The following is a 19,655-nucleotide window of genomic DNA, read 5'->3' as shown; positions in this document are numbered from 1 at the left end:
GGAACGGTCACTCTAATAAAAATTACGAATATTGGTCTGGTGTTCTCTATTTGAACTTGGCACATAATGAGAAATACAATTATATATATATATATATATATAAAAATTAGCTTTCCATACATCTGACCTAAGTGTGTGTGATAAATGTTGCCTGCACACGATATACGAAGGAGCGGTGACGGTATAACTGACTACTGATCAGGCCTAAGGTGGGGGGAGGGGAGGGGTGAGAAGCGGGGAAGACTTAAGACAAAGAACGAGAGAGAAGGGGGTGAAGGGGGAGAAAAGCAAAGAGAAAGTTATATAAATTTAAAAAGAAAGAGTGAGTGGGAAAAGTAAATTCAGAGAGAGAGAGAGCTGGGGGAAGTGAAAAGGTAAGCACTGGAACCCAGAATTGTGAAGCGGACAACAATGGATTACAATGATGGTGAATATTTTCAATTTGAGAATGCAGTTCAATACGGTAATAATTTATTCTAAAAATATAGTCCAAATCTTGGTCATGGAAAGCGTGTGCGACGACAGTTTAGCCATGTTTACTGGACATGAGAAAATTTGTGTCTAATCAGTAACTGGCAGCTGGAGGTGGAGGGTGGGGGAGTTGGGGGCAGAAGGCGGGGTAGACTTGTTCGCGATTCCCCCCTTCCCTCTGTCCAGGGTAGAGGGGGGAAGGAAGGGGTAACCCCTGAGCAGAAATTAGTACGCGTGACTGTACAGTTGTGGTCATAAATAATCACCTATCCTCTGGTACCTCGTGCCTCATGCTAGCTCATTTATGCATGGCAAGTCACAGTGGAGTAAAAGGGGCTGAGAGAGAGGGGCCAGAAAGGGAAGGGGAGGTGGGTGGGGGACGAGTGACGGTACGAGGGTAGATTGAGGGCGTGGAGGCAGGGGAGGGAGAATTAAATGTGAATTGGTGATCCCATAATTTGTCTTATTTTTTCTTTTTCATTCAGGGCATGATATAAAGGAGTTAATATTTGGCAGATAATGTTGCATTACACCTTGTGTAGTGGCATCAGATAACAAGCTTTAGATAGGTGGTGATATCAAGGGCTGGCTCGTGAGAGAAATATACTGACCTAACAAATCAAACATTAGTGCGGAGCCAGATAATTGTGTTTATCCATGTATTTTGACTTCGGACGCAGAATGGAATCTGGATGGCTTTGACTTCCGTAAGTGTTTATAGAAGAAACGTCCTCTACCATTATCTGTGATTAAATTTTTGGTCTAAAGATCATATGCAACCTTGGACACGGATGTGTCCACAGTAAATGTGATCATCCTCAGCTATATACTCCCTGTAGACAGTCACCACCATGTCAACTAGTTTATGGCATCTCTATATGAAAAGGCTATTTGAAATAACTGTGCATAAAAGGTAAATAAATTTGATGTATGTGCACATGGGTGGATATAACAGTGATATACCTCATAATCTGTTAGAAGGAAAATGAAACAAACTCCTACCTAAATTCCAAAATATATCTATGTCAATGTTTACCAACATTGGTCAAGTCAAGGTAACCAGGAAAACCTAATAAGTAGTCCAGTGGCCTTCTGTCTCAATAACCTCTTGCAGTATTTGTGGTATCGAGGAAACAATGTACTTGATGGTTTGGTCGTTTGGTCTGAACAACTCTCACTCGTCCTTGGTGGCTGGAGGAGGCTGGCCCGTGTCCTCTCGTTCTCTGGCTCCCATGTGTTGACAATCTGGGTTCAAAGAGTCTCGATGGCACTGCACTAATGTTTGATTTGTCACGTCAGTACATTCCTCTCATGAGCCAGCCCTTGATTTCACCACTTATCTAATAAAGCTTGTTATTTGACGCCGCTACACAAGGTGTAATGCAGCATTATCTTCTGAATAATAACTCCTGTATATCATGCCCTGAATGAAAGAAAAGGTGACCACCACTCTGCATACCATATTCCCTCCCCTACCTAACCTCCCTCCCCTCCCTCACTCCACCCCCACACCATCACTTGTCCCTCCACCCACCTTCCCTTCTCTCTCTGGCCCCTCCCTTTCAGCCCCTCTAACTCCAATATGACATGCCTCTCATAAAGGAGTCAGCTTGAGGCTCAGGGTACCGGAGAATAGGTGATTATTTATGACCACGACTGTATATATACATAAGTAATCACTCCAATATCCGAATTAATACAGCCATAGGCAGGTCCGGATAGTGGTCCTGTCCGGATATTGGGCCCCAGCTTATGGGCTTGTACTTACGGACCCTAACTCAGAGAAACACCTATACAACTCCCTCTTGACATGCATAGCACCTATTTAAGACCCAAATCACACCAATAAGGCACATAAATGACTGAAATAAATGCAAAAGAAGCATAAAATGAGGGTTTAAAAATAGGTTCATACAATATTAAACATTCTGGTGACTGGCTCCTGGACTGGTACTTATGGACCCTAACCTACCCTAACTCAGAAAAACACCTTCCTACTGCACATGCATAGCTCCTAACACCCTATTCACACCAATAAAGGACATTAAAGAGTGAAATGAGGTAAGTATAGTATGGAAAAAAGTACAGTATGAAACATTCTGCCTACTTACAGCAAGTCCATGGCCACCTCGATGAATAACCACCTCCTCTCGGACTCTGACAGTAAGAAGGATTTCCTGAAGCACTTCCAGTACACTGTTCCTGAAGTCTTGCACTGAACTTAGTCAATCGCACACAGAAGTCCGTTCTCTTCATAGTGCGCACTCTTGTCTAACTAATGCTCCACTGTAACTTACTAAGTGTTGCACTCTGCACTTAAACTTTTCCCATTCTTCTAATAATTTTCCAAAGCCAAAACAAACAAGTCTATTTACGTTAAATTTTGTTCCAATTGAGTCTTTTCTCTCACAACTGTAAATCCTTAACACAACACACTGTTTTTTTCACTGCACAACACTCTAAATTCCCGTGTGGTCTAGTGGAGAAGTTCTTGCTGTTTATTCACTGTCAGAGTCCGAGAGTATCACTGGCAGGTGATCTAGGGGTGCGTCGCTGGGTCGTGGTGATGGAGTACCCACTGCAGACTACTCTGAAGACAGCCGCAAACTCACGTCGAGTGGTGACTCCACCGTGGCTGATGTGCTGAGCTGTGGCTCGGAGCATGAGGGCCTGTCTTGGAGAGGCAACGGAGTGCAGCCAGGGCTGGGCACAGCGGGGGTCATGGGCCTGAAAAAACTGTCAATGGTTGATTGACGCAATGACTGACGATTCTGACGATTGATGATGCGCTGCCTGAAAGCACGCACTTCCTCCACAAGTCCCAAGGGCCCCATCTCCCCGTCGCAGTCCGGGTGTTCCAGGTAGTCTAGGACAAACTCTAGATGTTCCCGGAGTGCGCTCAGCTTGGGGATGGCTGGAGTAGTGTCCTGTTGAGAGGAGTCCGCATCATCGTCGCCTTCTTCGTCGGAATCTTCAAGTTCAGTACTGACACCTGCAACTGAAGATGCGATCTCGATATCAGACAATGTCTGATACCCAGGATCGCCCTCGTCGTCATCCAACCACTCACGAACATCGTCCACATCAACATCGTCGCCGTGCGTACGTAGCCGTGCACGGAAGTCATCCACGTCAAACCCTAGAAAATCGTACTCCACATCTCTTCTGAGAAGCAGATGAGTCCAACCATTTTCCAGAGTCTTCACAGGGACTTCCTTCCATGCACTAGCCAAGTTGTACAGAGCAGACTTGATGTTGTAGCGGCGAAGGTTTTCCAAAGTCCGCTTGCCTCGTGTGTCCCGTCCCTCCCTGCGCTCATCCTCGTCCTCGAGAACAACCATCACCTCGTCCAGGAACTTCCTTCGGTAGATGCGCTTTGTTGCCACGATCACTCCTTGGTCCATTGGTTGGATGAGAGCAGTCGTATTAGGTGGCAGAAACATGCACCTAATCCGGCCATTCTCAGCAACCAAGTCCTTGTCGCACGGGTGGGCAGGTGCATTGTCGAGAAGGAGGGCCTTTACCTGGTCGCGCAGGACTCCCAGTGTCTTCGTCTGGTAATTGATGACCTCCTTGACAAAGTGGCGGTGGAACCAGTCTTTGAAGATCACAGCTGTAAACCATGCCTTCAAAGAATTGTACCAGACGACAGGAAGGACATCCATCACCCCACGAAGACACCGAGGCTGCTGTGCGCAGCCAACAACAATGGGCTTAAGCTGGTGCATGCCGTTAGCACTGGCACAACACAAAGCAGATATCCGTTCCTTGGAGAGCTTGCGGCCAGGTACACGCTTCTCCGTCTCCTCAGCTAGAGTGTTCATTGGCAAAGAGCGATAGAATAGACCAGTTTCGTCTGCGTTGTAGACTTGACCGAGAATGAGGCCCTCCCTGTCGATCAAGCCCTTCACCTTGTGCCGAAACTCGTCAACTCCATCCTCGTTAGCATCCAAAGCTTTGCCATGAGCTTTACGGTTGGTAAGGCCATGCCGTGACTTGAACGCAAAGAGCCAACCCTTGGATGCCTTGAAGTCTAGGGCGTCGTGATGCCTGGCGAACTTCTCAGCAGCGGCCTTCAGCTTCGTTCCACGTACCATCACACCAGCAGCACGTTGTTGTCGATACCAAATCAACGTGGATCGGTCGATTTCTGCAAACTTGGGGGTAAACATCACCTTCCTCTCCACGTTGCATTTGCTTCTCGACGAGAAGTCAGCCGTGTACTGCATGAGTTTGTCTCGGGATCTCTTAATATCAAACAAAGCAGACCGGGCCAGGTTAAACTCGCGGAGAATGCGGGAAGAAGACCACCCCGCATCTACTTTCTCCAATATCTCCCGTTTCTTCTCCAGAGTCAACACCACTCTCTTCTTTTTCTCAGGTGGCGGAGCCATCATCACACACACTAAGAGGAGGCCCGAGAGCAGCAGGAGTGCCTGCAGCAGGTAAGGCACCACCACAAAAGCGATCACGTGGGCAGCCATAACGACGAGCACGCATTCGCGGCGAGAGACAGGCGGAAAGTGGGGAGGATGCAGCGGCGCTCTATCGGATGTCGGAGGAATGACGTGCCACAACAATGCTCTCCCGCGCCGCGCACGGCAAGTTCAAATTACGGGCAGGAAAAATTTGTTTTTATTTTTTATTTTTGGGGGTTTTTGAACCATTTTGGGAATATTGGATCCCGGGACGATTATGTCCGGTTAGTGGGGATGTTCGGATACTGGGCGTCCGGATATTAGAGTGATTACTTTTATATATATATATATATATATACAGTATATCTGTACATATATACATATGTGTGGTGCTACCCAAAAGTTTCAGTAATTTTACTGAATGGATCACTTTTCATTCATAATACAATATGGCACATACTAACATTACTACTGTATATTACACAAATTTTTTACTTAATAATGTATTACTGAAGACACAAACTGTAATTGGTAAATTAAGAGAAGTTTTGGGTTGTTTAACTCACCAGTAATGTGTAGTGTTGAAAACAGCAGTTGGAGGCAGGTAAATCCATTTAGAGAGAGTAAGTCCAGGGTTAATAATAATATGCACGTACTGTAAAAGCACAAAAACTTAATATGCATTACTGTGGAAAATTCCTTAAACCTACAGTACAGTATACTGTATTTCACTTTGTCACTTTCACTAGTCGTCCTCGAGCATCGGCTCAGGACTACCTGCTTCTTCTAGGGTTCCTTGAGATGCCTTCTTTGGAGTATGGGTAGCTGGTCTTAGGTTGTTATCCGTGGATTTGCCTGCCTGGTTGCTCATGCACTTCAGCTAGTCACGGATATCAGACTGTATGACAGCCTGCGCACGTTTCTTGTAGAACTTGTTTCGCAAGATATGGATATTCATCACCTCAGCCCCATTGTAATGATTATTTTGTTCAACGAAATGAACCAGTTTATCAAAGTATACAGAAGCTTCCTTCCATGAAACTTCCATGACCACACCACTCAGCATTTTGGCGCACTTGGTGCCCAATTTGAATTTTTTAATTTTGATTATTATTTTTTTTTTTTTTACTTTTGGAGTTTTTGTTGGCCTTCTTCAAAAATTCGGATTTATTGGGATTTTCGGATTATTCGTGTTTGGATTAACGGATCTGTACTGTATATAGAAAACTGTGAATTTTTACGAAACAAGAGACCAAAAGCACATCCCACAGCAAAAAGATACAGAAATAAGGATAAAGAAATTGCTTAATATCAAATGTACAAAAGCAAAACAGAAAAGAGATTTGCTGTGCATGAGATATAGATGACAAAATAGTGAGAGGGCATATAATAAATACAAGCAAGAAAGAAATTATCATACATGGATAAGGAGAGAAGCTCATCGGCAGTTTGAGGAAGACATTATAAATAAACATACCGATTAACCAAAGCTGTTTTAAAGTTACATACAAAGTAAAACTAAAGTCAAAGATAAAATACAATCCATCGTGGATAAGAGGAAAATCTATATCAATGAAAATGATACTTTGGAAGTACAGTACTAAAAAGAAAATCCATTCAGGTTTACAGTCCATCATGGATAAGGGGAAAATCTATATCAATGAAAAGAATACTTCTGAAGTACAGTACTAAACAAAATATTCCAATCAGCTTTTACAGAAGAAAGTAGATTTGAGAGAGATGAAAATGAACAAGCTTGCCCACCCATTAACAAATACATGTATATCAGAAGAAGAGGTCCAGAAAGAGACAGGTATACTAGATAATGGAAAAGCAAATGGTCCTAAAGAGACTTCAAGTAGCCTATTACATGAATTTGCAGAAGAATACAGCAGCCCAGTATATTTAATACTTATGGATTCCACCCAATATTTCAAAGAAAGCAAACACTGTTCCCCTCTTCAATAAGGGAAATAGGCAAATTCACTTAACTACCGACCAGTGTCACCGACCAGCATTGTAAGTAAGATATTAAAAAAGCTGATAGGGAAAATTCAGGTAAATCATCTGGAAAAACTCAGTTTTTTAAGGGGAGAATCATTTGTTACTAATCTATTAAGCTACTATGACAGAGATGCACAAATACTACAGAAAAGAGAAGGATGGGTAGACAGCACTTATTTGGATTTCAAGAAGGCAGTAGACAGAGTACCACACTGAAGACTTTTATGGAAATCGTACCATCAAGGAGGAATCCATGGTAACCTGTACTGTTGGATGTAAGATTTTCTCAGAAAAAGGGAAATGAGAACAGTACTGAGGGGAAATTACTCATCATGGAGAGAAGTGACTAGTGGTGGAGCCCAACAGGGCTCAGCACTGGAAGCAATTATGTTTTTAGTACTGTATATATAAATGACATAGAGAGCAACATTGGAAATGGAAGCTATCTAAATATGTTTGCTGATGATGCAAACTATCAGTGTATCTATCTATTGCCAGACGCCTGAATCTCGTAATGGGTGGCCACAAACAAATCACCTCCATGTCGCCCTGTCTCCTGCTAATTCACTGCCATGCTCCCAGCTCACACACCCCTCTCTCATATACCTCTCCACTCCATCCCTCCATCTCATCCTTGGCCTCCCCCATCCTCTCCCCCCTCCACCTCACTCACATAAACTCTCCTCGTCAGTCTCTCGCTCTCCATTCTCTCCAAATGGCCAAACCACCTCAATGTATTTCTCCTAACATTTTCTATCACATCCACATCCACACAACAATACTCCTTTGCTTCACCATTTGTCAGTCTGCCTCTCTATGTGACTCCACATGCTCCTCTCAAAAAACTCATTTCCACCGCTCTCACTCTTGACTTGTGCCCCTCCAGCAAGGTCCAAGCTTCACTTCCACACATTAGAGATGGTATCACAATACTGTCATGCAGAGACTTTTCTACTCCCATGCTCATTTCCCTGTTTCTTATCATTGCTTCCAAAGAACCAGCAACCTTTCTTCCTTGTTATACCCTTTCAAGCACTTCACCCCCTAAACTTCCATCCTTACTCATCACACTACCCAAGTACTTAAATGCATTCATATTTTCCATTTTCTTATCATCCAACCTCACTGTATAATCAGTGACTTCATTTCTCTCGAAGACCATAACTTTACTCTTCCCTACATTCACCTTTAGATTCCAGTCTTACACACTCTCACAAACTCATTCACCAGGCCTAGCAGCACCCCTTCGTCTTCACTTAACAACACATTATCATCTGCAAACAACAGTACAGGGAGACTGGGAGTTTCCAAACAATGCCCTCTCTCATAAGGTCACTCCAACACCCACTGCCCTACCTTGTATCTCTTTTTACCACATACAGGTTGAACAACCATGGAGACATGACACATCCCTGTTTCAATCCACTATCCACACACACTGCAGCCTTAGCACCATCATACATACTCTTCATGGCATTCAGCAATTTCCCGTTTACTCCATATATTCTTAATACTTTCCACAATCGTTGTCTATCCACCCTGTCATATGCTTTCTCCAAATCCATGAAGGCTGCATACAACTTCTTTCCCTTCTCTAGAAATTTTTCCACAAAAGACCTAAGAATGAATACTGATCTGCACAGCGTCTCCCTTTCCTAAAACCTCTCTGTTCTTCCCTAACTAATTCGTCTGTTATTTCCTTTTACTCTGTCAATAAGTATCCTACCATACACTTTTCCTATTACACTAATAAGACAAATGCCTCTATGATTACCACACACTTAGCCCCTTTTCTTTTGTTCACGGTAATAATTATACCTGAATTCCAATCTTCCGGGACTCTACATTCCTCTCAGGCCAATCTGCACATCTTCTACGTCCATTCTACGACTATCCCTCCCCCATGCTTCACCATTTCACCACACGCTCCGTCAATTTCTGGGGCTTTCCCCAATATGACTTCCTTCATTGCTTCCACAACTTCCATCCTACTGATTTCTTCCTCTCTTCTCACATCCCTCCTTCTCCCAGCCATTCCCCAGCCACTTATACTCGCATTACTTTCATTTTCTATTTTTAACAATTCCTTAGTGTTCTCTTCATCTGCTCACTTTTTCTCCCTTCTCCACTAGCAATCTATCATTTTGATCTTTTACTCCACGACTAACTTCTTTATCATCCTGTCTAACACTCTTTACTTCCAAATTCCTCATCCACTTACTTTTTACTCTCTCTTACTAATCTTTTCACCTCTCTCTTCCTCTCAACATATAACTCTTTTCCATCTCTCAACTTCCTCCAGGCCCCTGTTTCTCATCCACTTACTATATGCTTTCTTCTTTTGTTCCACTGCCTGTCTCACCTCTTCATTCCACCATGCTGTTCCTTGCACCCCCTTTTGTCTTCTCTTCACCCCACGCACCACCTTACATGCTGCACAGATTTCTTCTGTGAGTATCTTGCAAACACCTTCCATGTCCCCCATCTGCTCCAAATCATATTTACCCAATCTCTCCTCCACTTCTTTCTTATATTCTGACTTTTTGTTGCTGAACTACAAAGGAGAATTACTAACACAGACTCTTGCAGAGAGCTACAAGAATAATTAAATAAGCTTAAAGAATGGAGCAGTAGATGGCAAATGGAATTCAGTGTGGACAAAATCCATGTAATCATGTTTGGTAAAAGTGATAAAAGACCAGACTGGGATTATAAGCTAGGAAGTTCAACTCCACATATATATCAATAAAGGAGAAGGATCTAGGAGTGATTATCAAAAACAGACCATCTCCGGATTACCACATCAGTGAGAAAGTATGGAACATGTACACACTGCTTGCTGATATAAGAGTAGCATTCATTTATTTTTTCATTATCTAATCCTGTGTTGCCCCATAAGGAAAGTAGGAGCCCAGGGCTAGGCAAGTTGGTCCAGACATTTAAGATGACAGTGACCAGCCTCACTCATCCCAGAGTGGCATTACATGAGCAAAATACCTCAACCACCCCTTGGACAGAAACCTGCACCAGCTCAATCCCACTGGAGCACCATAATTACCCACGAAACTATCAGGTGCCATAATTTGGTAATATGGTTACCACCCAGCATAGAAAATGGTTTCCTGGTGCACTGGAAACCATTTGGCTTGTCACTCAGTGTACAGTCACCTGTAGCCAGAAGGAAGAGGAAAGATGGAAGGAAAGTAAGACAGAATAGGAAAGATGGAAGGAAAGAAAGACAGAAGAGGAATGAAGGAAAGACGGAAGGAAGTGGGGAAAGGGCAGACACCCAAGAGCTGCACTACATCAGTGAGTGGATGGTGAGTGCCCCCAGCTACCACAAGCATTCATATATATAAATAAAGACATGCTGAGAAAGACAATCACATCATTCATTAAACCAACCCTGGAGTATGGATCAGTAGTCTGGAAACCACATCTCAAAATACACATGGATAGGACTGAAAAGGTACAAAAGGCCGCTACAAGATGGGCGCCAAGCTTACAGGATTCGAGCTACGAAGAAAGACTAGAAAAATTAAACCTACCAACTTTATAAGAGAGAGAGGGAGACATGACTATGCTATATAAATGCATCACAGGAAAAGAGAAAATAAACACAAATGAGTATATAACCTATGGGAATGAAATAGCAGGAGGATACTGCAAAAAACTGCATAAAAAGAGAGGTGATAAAGACTAGGGAAATTCAGTTTCCCAAATACAGCAGGGCCTCACAATCAGCAATCTTAAGAGACTTATGAAACCTCATTAGTGGTGAATCCGCTAGTTTGGAGGCAAACTTTATATACAGGGTAGTGAAAAATAAAAATAGACTGGAACATTTAGAAAGTTCAACTATTTTTCAATTTTTGTCTACTTTTATCCACAAAATAGTCACATTTTTATATACTTATTATAATCAACAGGACAAACCAACAAAAAGTCACCATTAAATACTCAGAATGTAGTTTACTGAAGAAAAAGTTGGGAGTTGGAAGTGTGCATGCTTAATGGGAGTAAGTGCCACCACCACCACTGCCATCCTCCTCTCCACCATTGTCACCCTCCTCTTCACCACTGCCACCCTCTCAAGCACCAGCCTTTCTTCATATCTCCTGTAGTATCTCATCATCACTTTCAAACCTTTCATAGCCACAGAAGCCATGAGGCTAGTGAAAACAGTGAACAATGGGGGCAGCCAGGTATAAAAAAAAAGGCAAGGTCGCACTGGCATAGCGATGGGCAGGACAACAGTGAATCAAAACACACCATATGACACACTCGCTAGGTGCGGCTCAGTCACTAGACGAAACTCGCTCGCTAGAAAAACAAGTCGAAATGTGCCTCACAGCCTGCTCGCTAAACGACAATTGCCACAGAGTCGCTTGTTTTGAGGTTTTTGTCACTAGTTATGAAGCTGAAGACAGTTTCTATCCTATCGCTTGACTTGAAATTGCTAGTAAAAAAAAACGTTAGTTGCGGGGCTCCACTGTTAGCAATTGATCAGTGGAATGCACTACTGAATTAAATAGTGTGTGCAAAAACTATTCATAAATTTAAAGATATGTATGATAAAAATCGTTCAAAACATGGGACAGTATGAGCTTGACTCATTCCTTAAAATATACAATTAGGTAAGAACACACAGACACACACACACACACACACACACAAAGAGAGAGAGAGAGAGAGAGAGAGAGAGAGAGAGAGAAACCCACCAGCACGCAGTTGATCATATGACTTGAGAATATCCCAACATTTGATAGCTGTAGTGAGGGCCTGTGAGACGCCCCCAGCAGCAATACCCCCAGCAGCTCCCGCCCCGCCCAGCCCACCCACCCCAACCCCACTCACTGTTGGGGTGGTGGGAGTAGGGCCCGGCTGGCAAAGGCGGCTGACAGTCACGATGGGGATGGTGGGATCATCATCAAGAGATGGACGGGACCGTTTGGGTACAACAGGGTCCTCAGCTTCTGTCTCAGGGTAAACAAATGCCTCGACCAGCGTCATCACTGCAGCGGTGCCAACATTCCCCTCTTATGTCATTTTGGAAGGGAAAGAAGAAACAATAATTTGCAGTGGCTGTTAAAAAAACATCATTTTCATTCAATCTCCATTATAAATCACTTTTTTTTTTAAATTAAATCCACAGTAATTACAGATACTTTGTATATTACATCTTTCACCTGACTGAAATAAATTTTAGTTCAACCCTACTATTATCAGACACCGTTTTTTCAATTATAACAGGCCTCTCATATTACCTAAAAGGATATATTTTGGCTACATCTAACCCCTCACCGCCCTGCAGATCAAAATATCTCTCCTAAACTGAATAACATTGCCTTGGGATCACAAGATGATATCCCTGAGCTCAATGAATTCAAGTGTAAATGTTCCTATTTATCTGATGTGCCTATTTCACCACGGTCAGATAATCAGTTGTATAGAAAAAGCTATAATATTTTGAAGCACATCTCTTACTTGTGATGAAAACTATCTGTACTTACACAATGGCTTAATACTTTTAAGGCAGCTTTGTTTCAGCTGAGCAGCACTAGACACCTTTTAACCCGTTAACTGTGCATGGTGTTTTTTTGGAGGTGTCCGTAGTATGCAGACATAGGGGTAAAAATGAAATTTCCCAAAGGCCAAATTTTGTCTTAGGAATTCAGAGAACACATGCCAAAGTATATAGCAACAAAATATTAGCTCAATATTTACCTTGGTAAAGCCATGGATGAACACTGAAGTGTCTGATTCCCTATTGGAATGTATGGTTTTCTTTATTGGTTTCGGTTTTGAAGGCTAAAACATGCTTGCATGGGTCGGCCTTGGTCACCATGGCACTATATTCGAAATTCACCTGCGCAGCCAGGGCTGTATTGAGCAGTCGCACTCGGAACAGCCCAGGCTGTATAGAGCAGTTAACAGGTTAAAATACAGTAGACTCTCAATTATCTGTTGTCATAATTTCCGTCCTATCAGATTATCTGACTCTTTTGGCTTGGCTCTATTTAAATAACATCCAGCAAAATTAAGTAATATCTGGTCCAGAAATGGGGGGAACTTGGTAGAACTATGCATTTTTTGGTGGTATATGTAGTGCGTATCATCCGGCCCAGACATGGTACCCAATCGGCACATGGGTAGGGCCCACAACAAAGAGCCAGCCAATCACAATTCGACGTGGAAACAGCCCATCACATGTGCCAAGCCAACGGTTGCCCTCTCATTCTCTCCACTGGACACCATATTGTGAGGAACTATCACTTGCTCACTCATAATTATACCGGTACTGTGGAGGGAATGGAAATGAAAGACTGGCTAAGAGGGTGTATGTAAATGAAGTGGAGAGAGGGAGAGGGAGGGGAACACCGAATATGTGGAGGGATGGAGTTGAGAGGTATATGGGGGAGGGGGGGAGTGAGTTGGGGGAAGGTCAGTCAAATGGTGGGTGACAAAGCGACTTGGAGGCGTTTTGTCTGTGGCCACCCTTTGTGGGATTAGGGTGTCAGGCTATAGATAGATAGATAGACAGACTGTATAAAATTATTGTACATATTATTTGATATGTATCATTACATTAGGTGGTGATGACCATCATCCACTCATCTGATGCAGTGCTCCCTACTTCATCCTTCACCTTTATCATTCTTTTTCTGTGTCCACCCTCCTCTCATTCTATTCCTCCCATCTTTCCTGTCACTTTTATTTCTCTTCTTGCCTTTTCAGGTGGCTATACACTGAGTGACAGCAAATGGTTTCCTGTAAGCCAGGAAACCACGTACAGTACAATCCCAGCTATCCGGTATCCAGACAAACGGAATACTCAGAATAACGGGAAAATTCAAGGGCTGGTAAAAACGTCAGTAAGTTATAACTGTGCGCCACTTTGAATGGACCGCCAAACCGCCGTTATATCGTGTCACGCGAGGCTGGGTGAAGTCGGACTAAGCGAGGTGAAGATATTTCTGGCTAATGTAAATCCCTAGTAAATCCTCTTAACCAGCCCTCCTCCTCCCTCTTTCCCCTACTTGAATTCAGTCATCCTCCACACCCTCCACAATTTCCACAAATCACCAGTCTGCTTTTTACCACCAGACAGTAAACATGCTCTCTTGCTGTTGTGTTGCTCTAATGGACGGTAATTTCAACATTCCAAAATGCCTAAAGAGCAAACTAAATGTAAGCATGTCGTGCCTACCTTGAAACAGAAGCTGGACATATGCAATAGACTTGAAAAATGCAAACATTATAAAACACTGATGACCGAATATAATGTAGGAAATCCAACGATTTTATATAAAGACCCAGCATCCAAGCTCAATGAATTTTTCATGAAAAGCGAGACAAGTAAGTTCATTGAAAAAAGGCATACTCTTCATCGTTCAAGTGGTTTTGCTTAGAAAGATCTAGGGGAGCACCTATTTCTGGTCCTCTTATCGAAGAAAAAGCAAGAGAGTTTCACAACAAAATGAATACAGAAGTCGAATGTGATTTCAGTGTTGGATGGTTAAATCATTTCAAAGACAGGCATGGAATTTGTAAGCCAGACATCTCAGGAGAAAGCAAATCAGCAAACGCCGGTGTTTTTCTTCCTAACGGACCGACTCTAACTTGCACCACATAAATTCATCTTAGAACGCATGTGTGCTGGCAGAGATGAAAAAAAAAAAATGTTAATAGGAATGAAGGTTTACTTTGTTGGAAGAAAAAAATATATATATGCTTGCACTTCATATGTACATCATGTATTTTATTTAGTGCAAAACAGCTGATTGGCGGCAGGTGAAGGGTGGAATGATGGAGGTCAGTCGGGGCCGGGACCATAAGCAAAGCTTTGTGTGGGGGCACAGGTGTGATAATTCTACAGTGCAGTCTTAACATCAGTTCACCAATAAATGTTCAAGATTTTATTTCTTTATTTTTCCACTTTTATGAATACAGTACATACAACAAATACTTCGGTAGTTAACAATGGTGCAAAACAGTGGCGGAATGGTGGCGGTCAGGTGGGGCCGGGATCGTAAACAAAGCTGATGTGGGGGTACAGGTGTCGTGGTAATTTACCAATAAATATTCAGGATTTTATTTCTTTAGTTTTCCACATGAGTACAGTACATACAAGAAATTATTCAGTAGTTAACAGAATGGACTAGTGCATTTTGCAGTACCGGTACTGCAAGGCATTGCATGCACGTCCATTATGACCATGGTGTGTGTTTGCAAGACAATTTTTCAGGTGGAATCTCTTGGTGTGCCCCCTGATGTGAGTGGTGAGTACCTGAATTGTATTTACTGCTGTGATAATGATCGCCTTTGTATAGATTTGAATATCAGAACTACGGGAAAAATCTGTAACCGGGAAGGTGAATTCCCCATGCCGCCCGGTTAACTGGGATTGTACTGTACATTGCTAGGTGCTAACCATATAACCAATCCATACATGTTCCCTACTTGTCAAACTGTGGGTTGGTGGAGAGTTAGTGCCCCTCCCAGTAAAACAACTAACGCAAAGACAAATGGCCACTCTGTAAGGGATTATGGCACATGGCTATAGATAGATAGAGACAGATGATATCTATCTATTTATCTATCTATCTATTGCTAGACGCCCTAATCCCATAAGGGGTGGCCACAAACAAATCACCTCCATGTCGCCCTGTCCAACGCCATTTTACTGTCCTGCTCCCAGCTCACACCCCCCTCTCTCATATACCTCTCCACTCCATCCCTCCATCTCATCCTTGGCCTTCCCCTCCCTCTCCCCCCTTCCACCTCACTCACATACACTCTCCTCATTAGTCTCTAGCTCTCCATCCTCTCCACATGCCCAAACCACCTCAGTGTGTTTCTCCTAATGCTTTCTATCACATCCACATCCACACCACAACACACTTTCACTTCATCATTTCTCAGTCAGTTTCTCATGTGACTGCACATGCTCTTCTAAATAAACTCATTTCCACTACTGTCACTCTTGACTTCTGTCCCTCCAACAAGGTCCAAGCTTCACTTCCATTCATTAAAGTTGGTATCACAGAACTGTCATGTAGTAACTTGCAGCATATGCCTATGAGGTAAAGCATTGGTCTGCTAGACAGAATGAGAATGCAGATGCTTTGTCTCGTCTGCGACTGAAAAATGATCAGGAGCAAGGGACAGTCCCTCGACTGTGTTGGACGCAGGAGGCCACAGAATTGAACAAAGGACAAATTAATGGCTTGCCCATCACGGCCAAGGGTATCCACAAGAAAACTCGAAGAGACCCCGTTTTAGCTCGCATAAAAACTGGGTAATCCAAGGTTGGCCCATGGAGCAAGACTGGACACAAGAGTACCAGCCGTACTATCAAAGGAGAAATGAGCTGACAGTAGAAGAAATATGCTTTTTGTGGGGACTCCGGACAGTAATTCCTCCAAAGTTCCAGGATTGTCTTCTAGATAAACTCCATACATGTCACCCAGGCAGTCAGGATGAAGGCTTTGGCACAAAACCATGTCTGGTGGCCTCAGACAGACAAACACATAGAGGACTGAGTCCGAGGCTGCAAAGATTGTCAAGAACAGCAACCGAAAAGGCCGTCAGTGACAGGACCATGGCAGCAGATCCACGTAGACTTTGCGGGACCTTTATGGGGGAAATGTTTTTTGTAGTGGTAGATGCCTACTCAAAGTGGCCGTATGTGGTCAGAATGAAGTCCACCACATCTGAAAATACCATTGATGCTTTACGCCAGATCTTTCCTCAACAAGGATTACCATTAGAACTAGTGTCCGATAATGGGCCACAGTTTGCCTCTGTGGAATTTGAGGAATTCACAAAGATGAATGGGAATAAACACTGTCAGTCCGCTCCTTTCCATCCCAGCACTAACGGAGAGGCAGAAAAATTTGTGCGCACCTTCAGTACAGCTATGAGAGCATGGAAAAATCTGAAAATCTCTGTACATAGGAAGTTGTGTGAATTTCTACTGACATACCGTACCACACCTCACAGTACCACTCATCATTCTCCAGTGGAGTTAATGGGTCGAGCTCTCAAAACAAGATTGGATGCAGTACGCCCTAATCTCTCCCAACAGATGGAACAGCAAAACAAGCAGGAGAGGGTTACTCGACATGTGGAATTAGGAGAACCCATACTGGTTCAGGACTGTAGGTCACCAAAGGCAGTATGGACTCGAGGGGTGGTCAGTAGGAAACTTGGGCCATGTACGTACTTGACAGATGTAGGTGATCTTGTGTGGAAGAGGCATATTGATAAGATTATCCAAACTGACAAAGCCATGGCCATGCCAGGAGCAGGAAATAAGAAGCAATGATGAGAGTTTAACACAGAATATTCCCAAGCCATTGTTACCAAAGGAAACAGTTGAAGTAAGGCCAGGATTACCAGGGGAAGGAGAAATGGAAACCAATGTCCAAGATCCTACGTCAGTACCAGAACAGGTACCCACTAAGAAGCAGGTGGCCAGGGATGACAGTGTTTCCAATTCTCCCCTTTGCACTGGTAAGACTACTGATGAGGTACCAAGTATCCGTCCATCTAGAAATAAGAAACTTCCCATGAAATTAAAGGATTATGTCTTAGAATAATAATTTTGATAATGGCTAATTTGGTAAGAAAAGATGTTGTGTGTACATACAGTAGGATATATATATATATATGTGTGTGTGTGTGTGTGTGTGTGTGTGTGTTTATCCAGTAAGGGATGTATTTGTATAGGCATACAGGGTGAGATGTTGGTATGTGTATCAATGGGAAGAGGAAATATGTGTGGGTGCATATACAGTTACTGATGTTTGTTTGGCAAGAATATTTTTTTTCATTTCGAGGATAAAAGGGACTCTGTTTTGGGTAAGGCCTTTATATAATTAAAACACTAGGTGCATGTTAACTAAATGCAGTCATACCCCGGAATAAAGTTAGGCTTGATGGTCATTGTACTATGATGTATACAGTTGGATCTTGTTGGTATGCAAGTTGATTATTTCCATTGATTTATTTCAACTTATCATAAACCATTTAGGACAGGGGTAAAAAAAAAAAAAAAAAAAAAAAAAAAAAAGTTACATTTTTTTTATTTTATGGGGGGGAAGAAGTGTAATGTATTACTATTTTGTTTGTGTTGCATGGTTGCGCATGGTGATGCTCTGTTGTTGTCAGGTTTAAAATGGATTTCTGTTGACTAATACACGGAGCCCGTTGCTGCGGTTTCTTAACCTCCAGTATGATTGTCCCTGCCTCTATACATTACATAGGCCACACAGGAATTTACAGTGTTGTGCAATGTTCAGAAATTAGAATTTAGAGTGCAAAGGATTAACTGTGGAGTGCAAACTGGCGGTTGAAACTGGCAGTTAAAACTGGTGTGGTGCAATTAAGAACAGAATGTGCAGTGTTAAACAATTATAACTCACAGTACAAAGAATTAAGTGCAGCACAACACTGGATTACCATATGTGCTTCAAAAACATTTTCACTGCTGCCAAAACCTTACAGAGGGCAGCCACAGACGTGCTGTAAGTACCCTGTCCACTGCTAAGTATTTTTCATACTCCTAATTCCTCATCCTCTGGTTCCTTTTCAATTATTTCATGTTTTATGTCCATTACTGGTGTGAATAGGGTCTTAAATAGGTTTAAATAGGTGCTATGAATGTCTAGTAGGGAGTTATTTAGGTGGCTTTCAAAGTTAGGCTGGGTTAGGGTCCTTAAGTACCAGTCCAGCAGGCAGGGGCCCACTTTCCAGATGGGACCACTTTCCGGACATGTCTTTGGCTCTATTACATCGGATAGTGGAGGGATTACTGTATAATACTGTATTGTATATAATTATCTGCATAGATTTGTTTGAAGATGGGGCCTTACAAAGTTTATCTGATGGTCTAGATATGTGTGAAATTAATTCTTGGGACAAATCATAATTTGTTCAGGTAAAGTTTTATGAGTACCTTGATTTTTTCCCTCATGAAGAGGCAAATTATGGTAAATTAAGTTATTACTGCGACACTGTGTAAAATCTAACCTAGTAAAACAACAATACTAATAATAAACAACAAGATACTAAAATAATCACTGCTCATACAGCACGCGAATAATGTACCTGGAAGGTCCAGTTTTATGAGAATTCCACGTTATAGGGCCATATGTTTACAAGTTCACCTTTTGGGGCAATTTTCAGGGATTTTTCCCAGGACATTTACCCACCTAATACAGTAATGACTTTATTATATACAAACACTGGAGGATTTCTCACCTTGAACTGAAGGGCTTGTGGGCTTCCTGGGGGGAGGGGGAGTGGGGTTCTGAGGCAGGGCAGGACTCCAACTGGTCCCCAGGTGGCCCCCCCCCAAAAAAAGGGCAAAGATAACACACAGCACATATGCAGCCTGAGCACGAGGAGAGGGTAGGCTCAACAGGGGCAGGAATGCTCAGTGAACCATAACGACAACCAGCACAGACACATGACAGCCATACGTCACCGGCACACGCACTATGACTGTCGCTGCCCATGTTATGTCCATTTCCTACCACGTTATGACCAATTTTTTCGTGTAATGTCTGTTTAAACCATAATTTTTGGTCTCAGGCCACATAATCCCTATCGAAGCAGCATAATACAGTTTTTGAAAAAAATGGGCAGATTTCTCCATCCCCGTAATATTTGTCATATTCTAGTGCCAATATTGTTTCCCAAGACTAGTTATAGTTTCACACTATTGTTGCATATTACATATAAAGTTGTTTATTC

At 42.7% G+C, this 19,655-nt stretch overlaps 1 protein-coding gene across 1 annotated transcript in view; it reads right to left on the bottom strand.

Moving 5' to 3' along the window:
• IntS10 (integrator complex subunit 10) overlaps nt 1-19,655 on the bottom strand; it is a 157,208-nt gene that overhangs the window by 41,394 nt on the left and 96,159 nt on the right. The window contains exon 10 of the mRNA XM_080267138.1: nt 11,615-11,932. Within this exon, the coding sequence (XP_080123264.1) occupies nt 11,615-11,932 (318 nt within the window). The remainder of the gene's footprint in view (nt 1-11,614; nt 11,933-19,655) is intronic.

The sequence above is a fragment of the Coenobita brevimanus genome, chromosome 23 (genome assembly GCF_032717465.1).
Source record: "Coenobita brevimanus isolate Jiangsu-jjx chromosome 23, ASM3271746v2, whole genome shotgun sequence".
Taxonomy (NCBI): domain Eukaryota; kingdom Metazoa; phylum Arthropoda; class Malacostraca; order Decapoda; family Coenobitidae; genus Coenobita; species Coenobita brevimanus.
The sequence above is the reverse complement of the archived record's forward strand: the minus strand, read 5'-3'. Positions and strand labels throughout refer to the sequence as shown.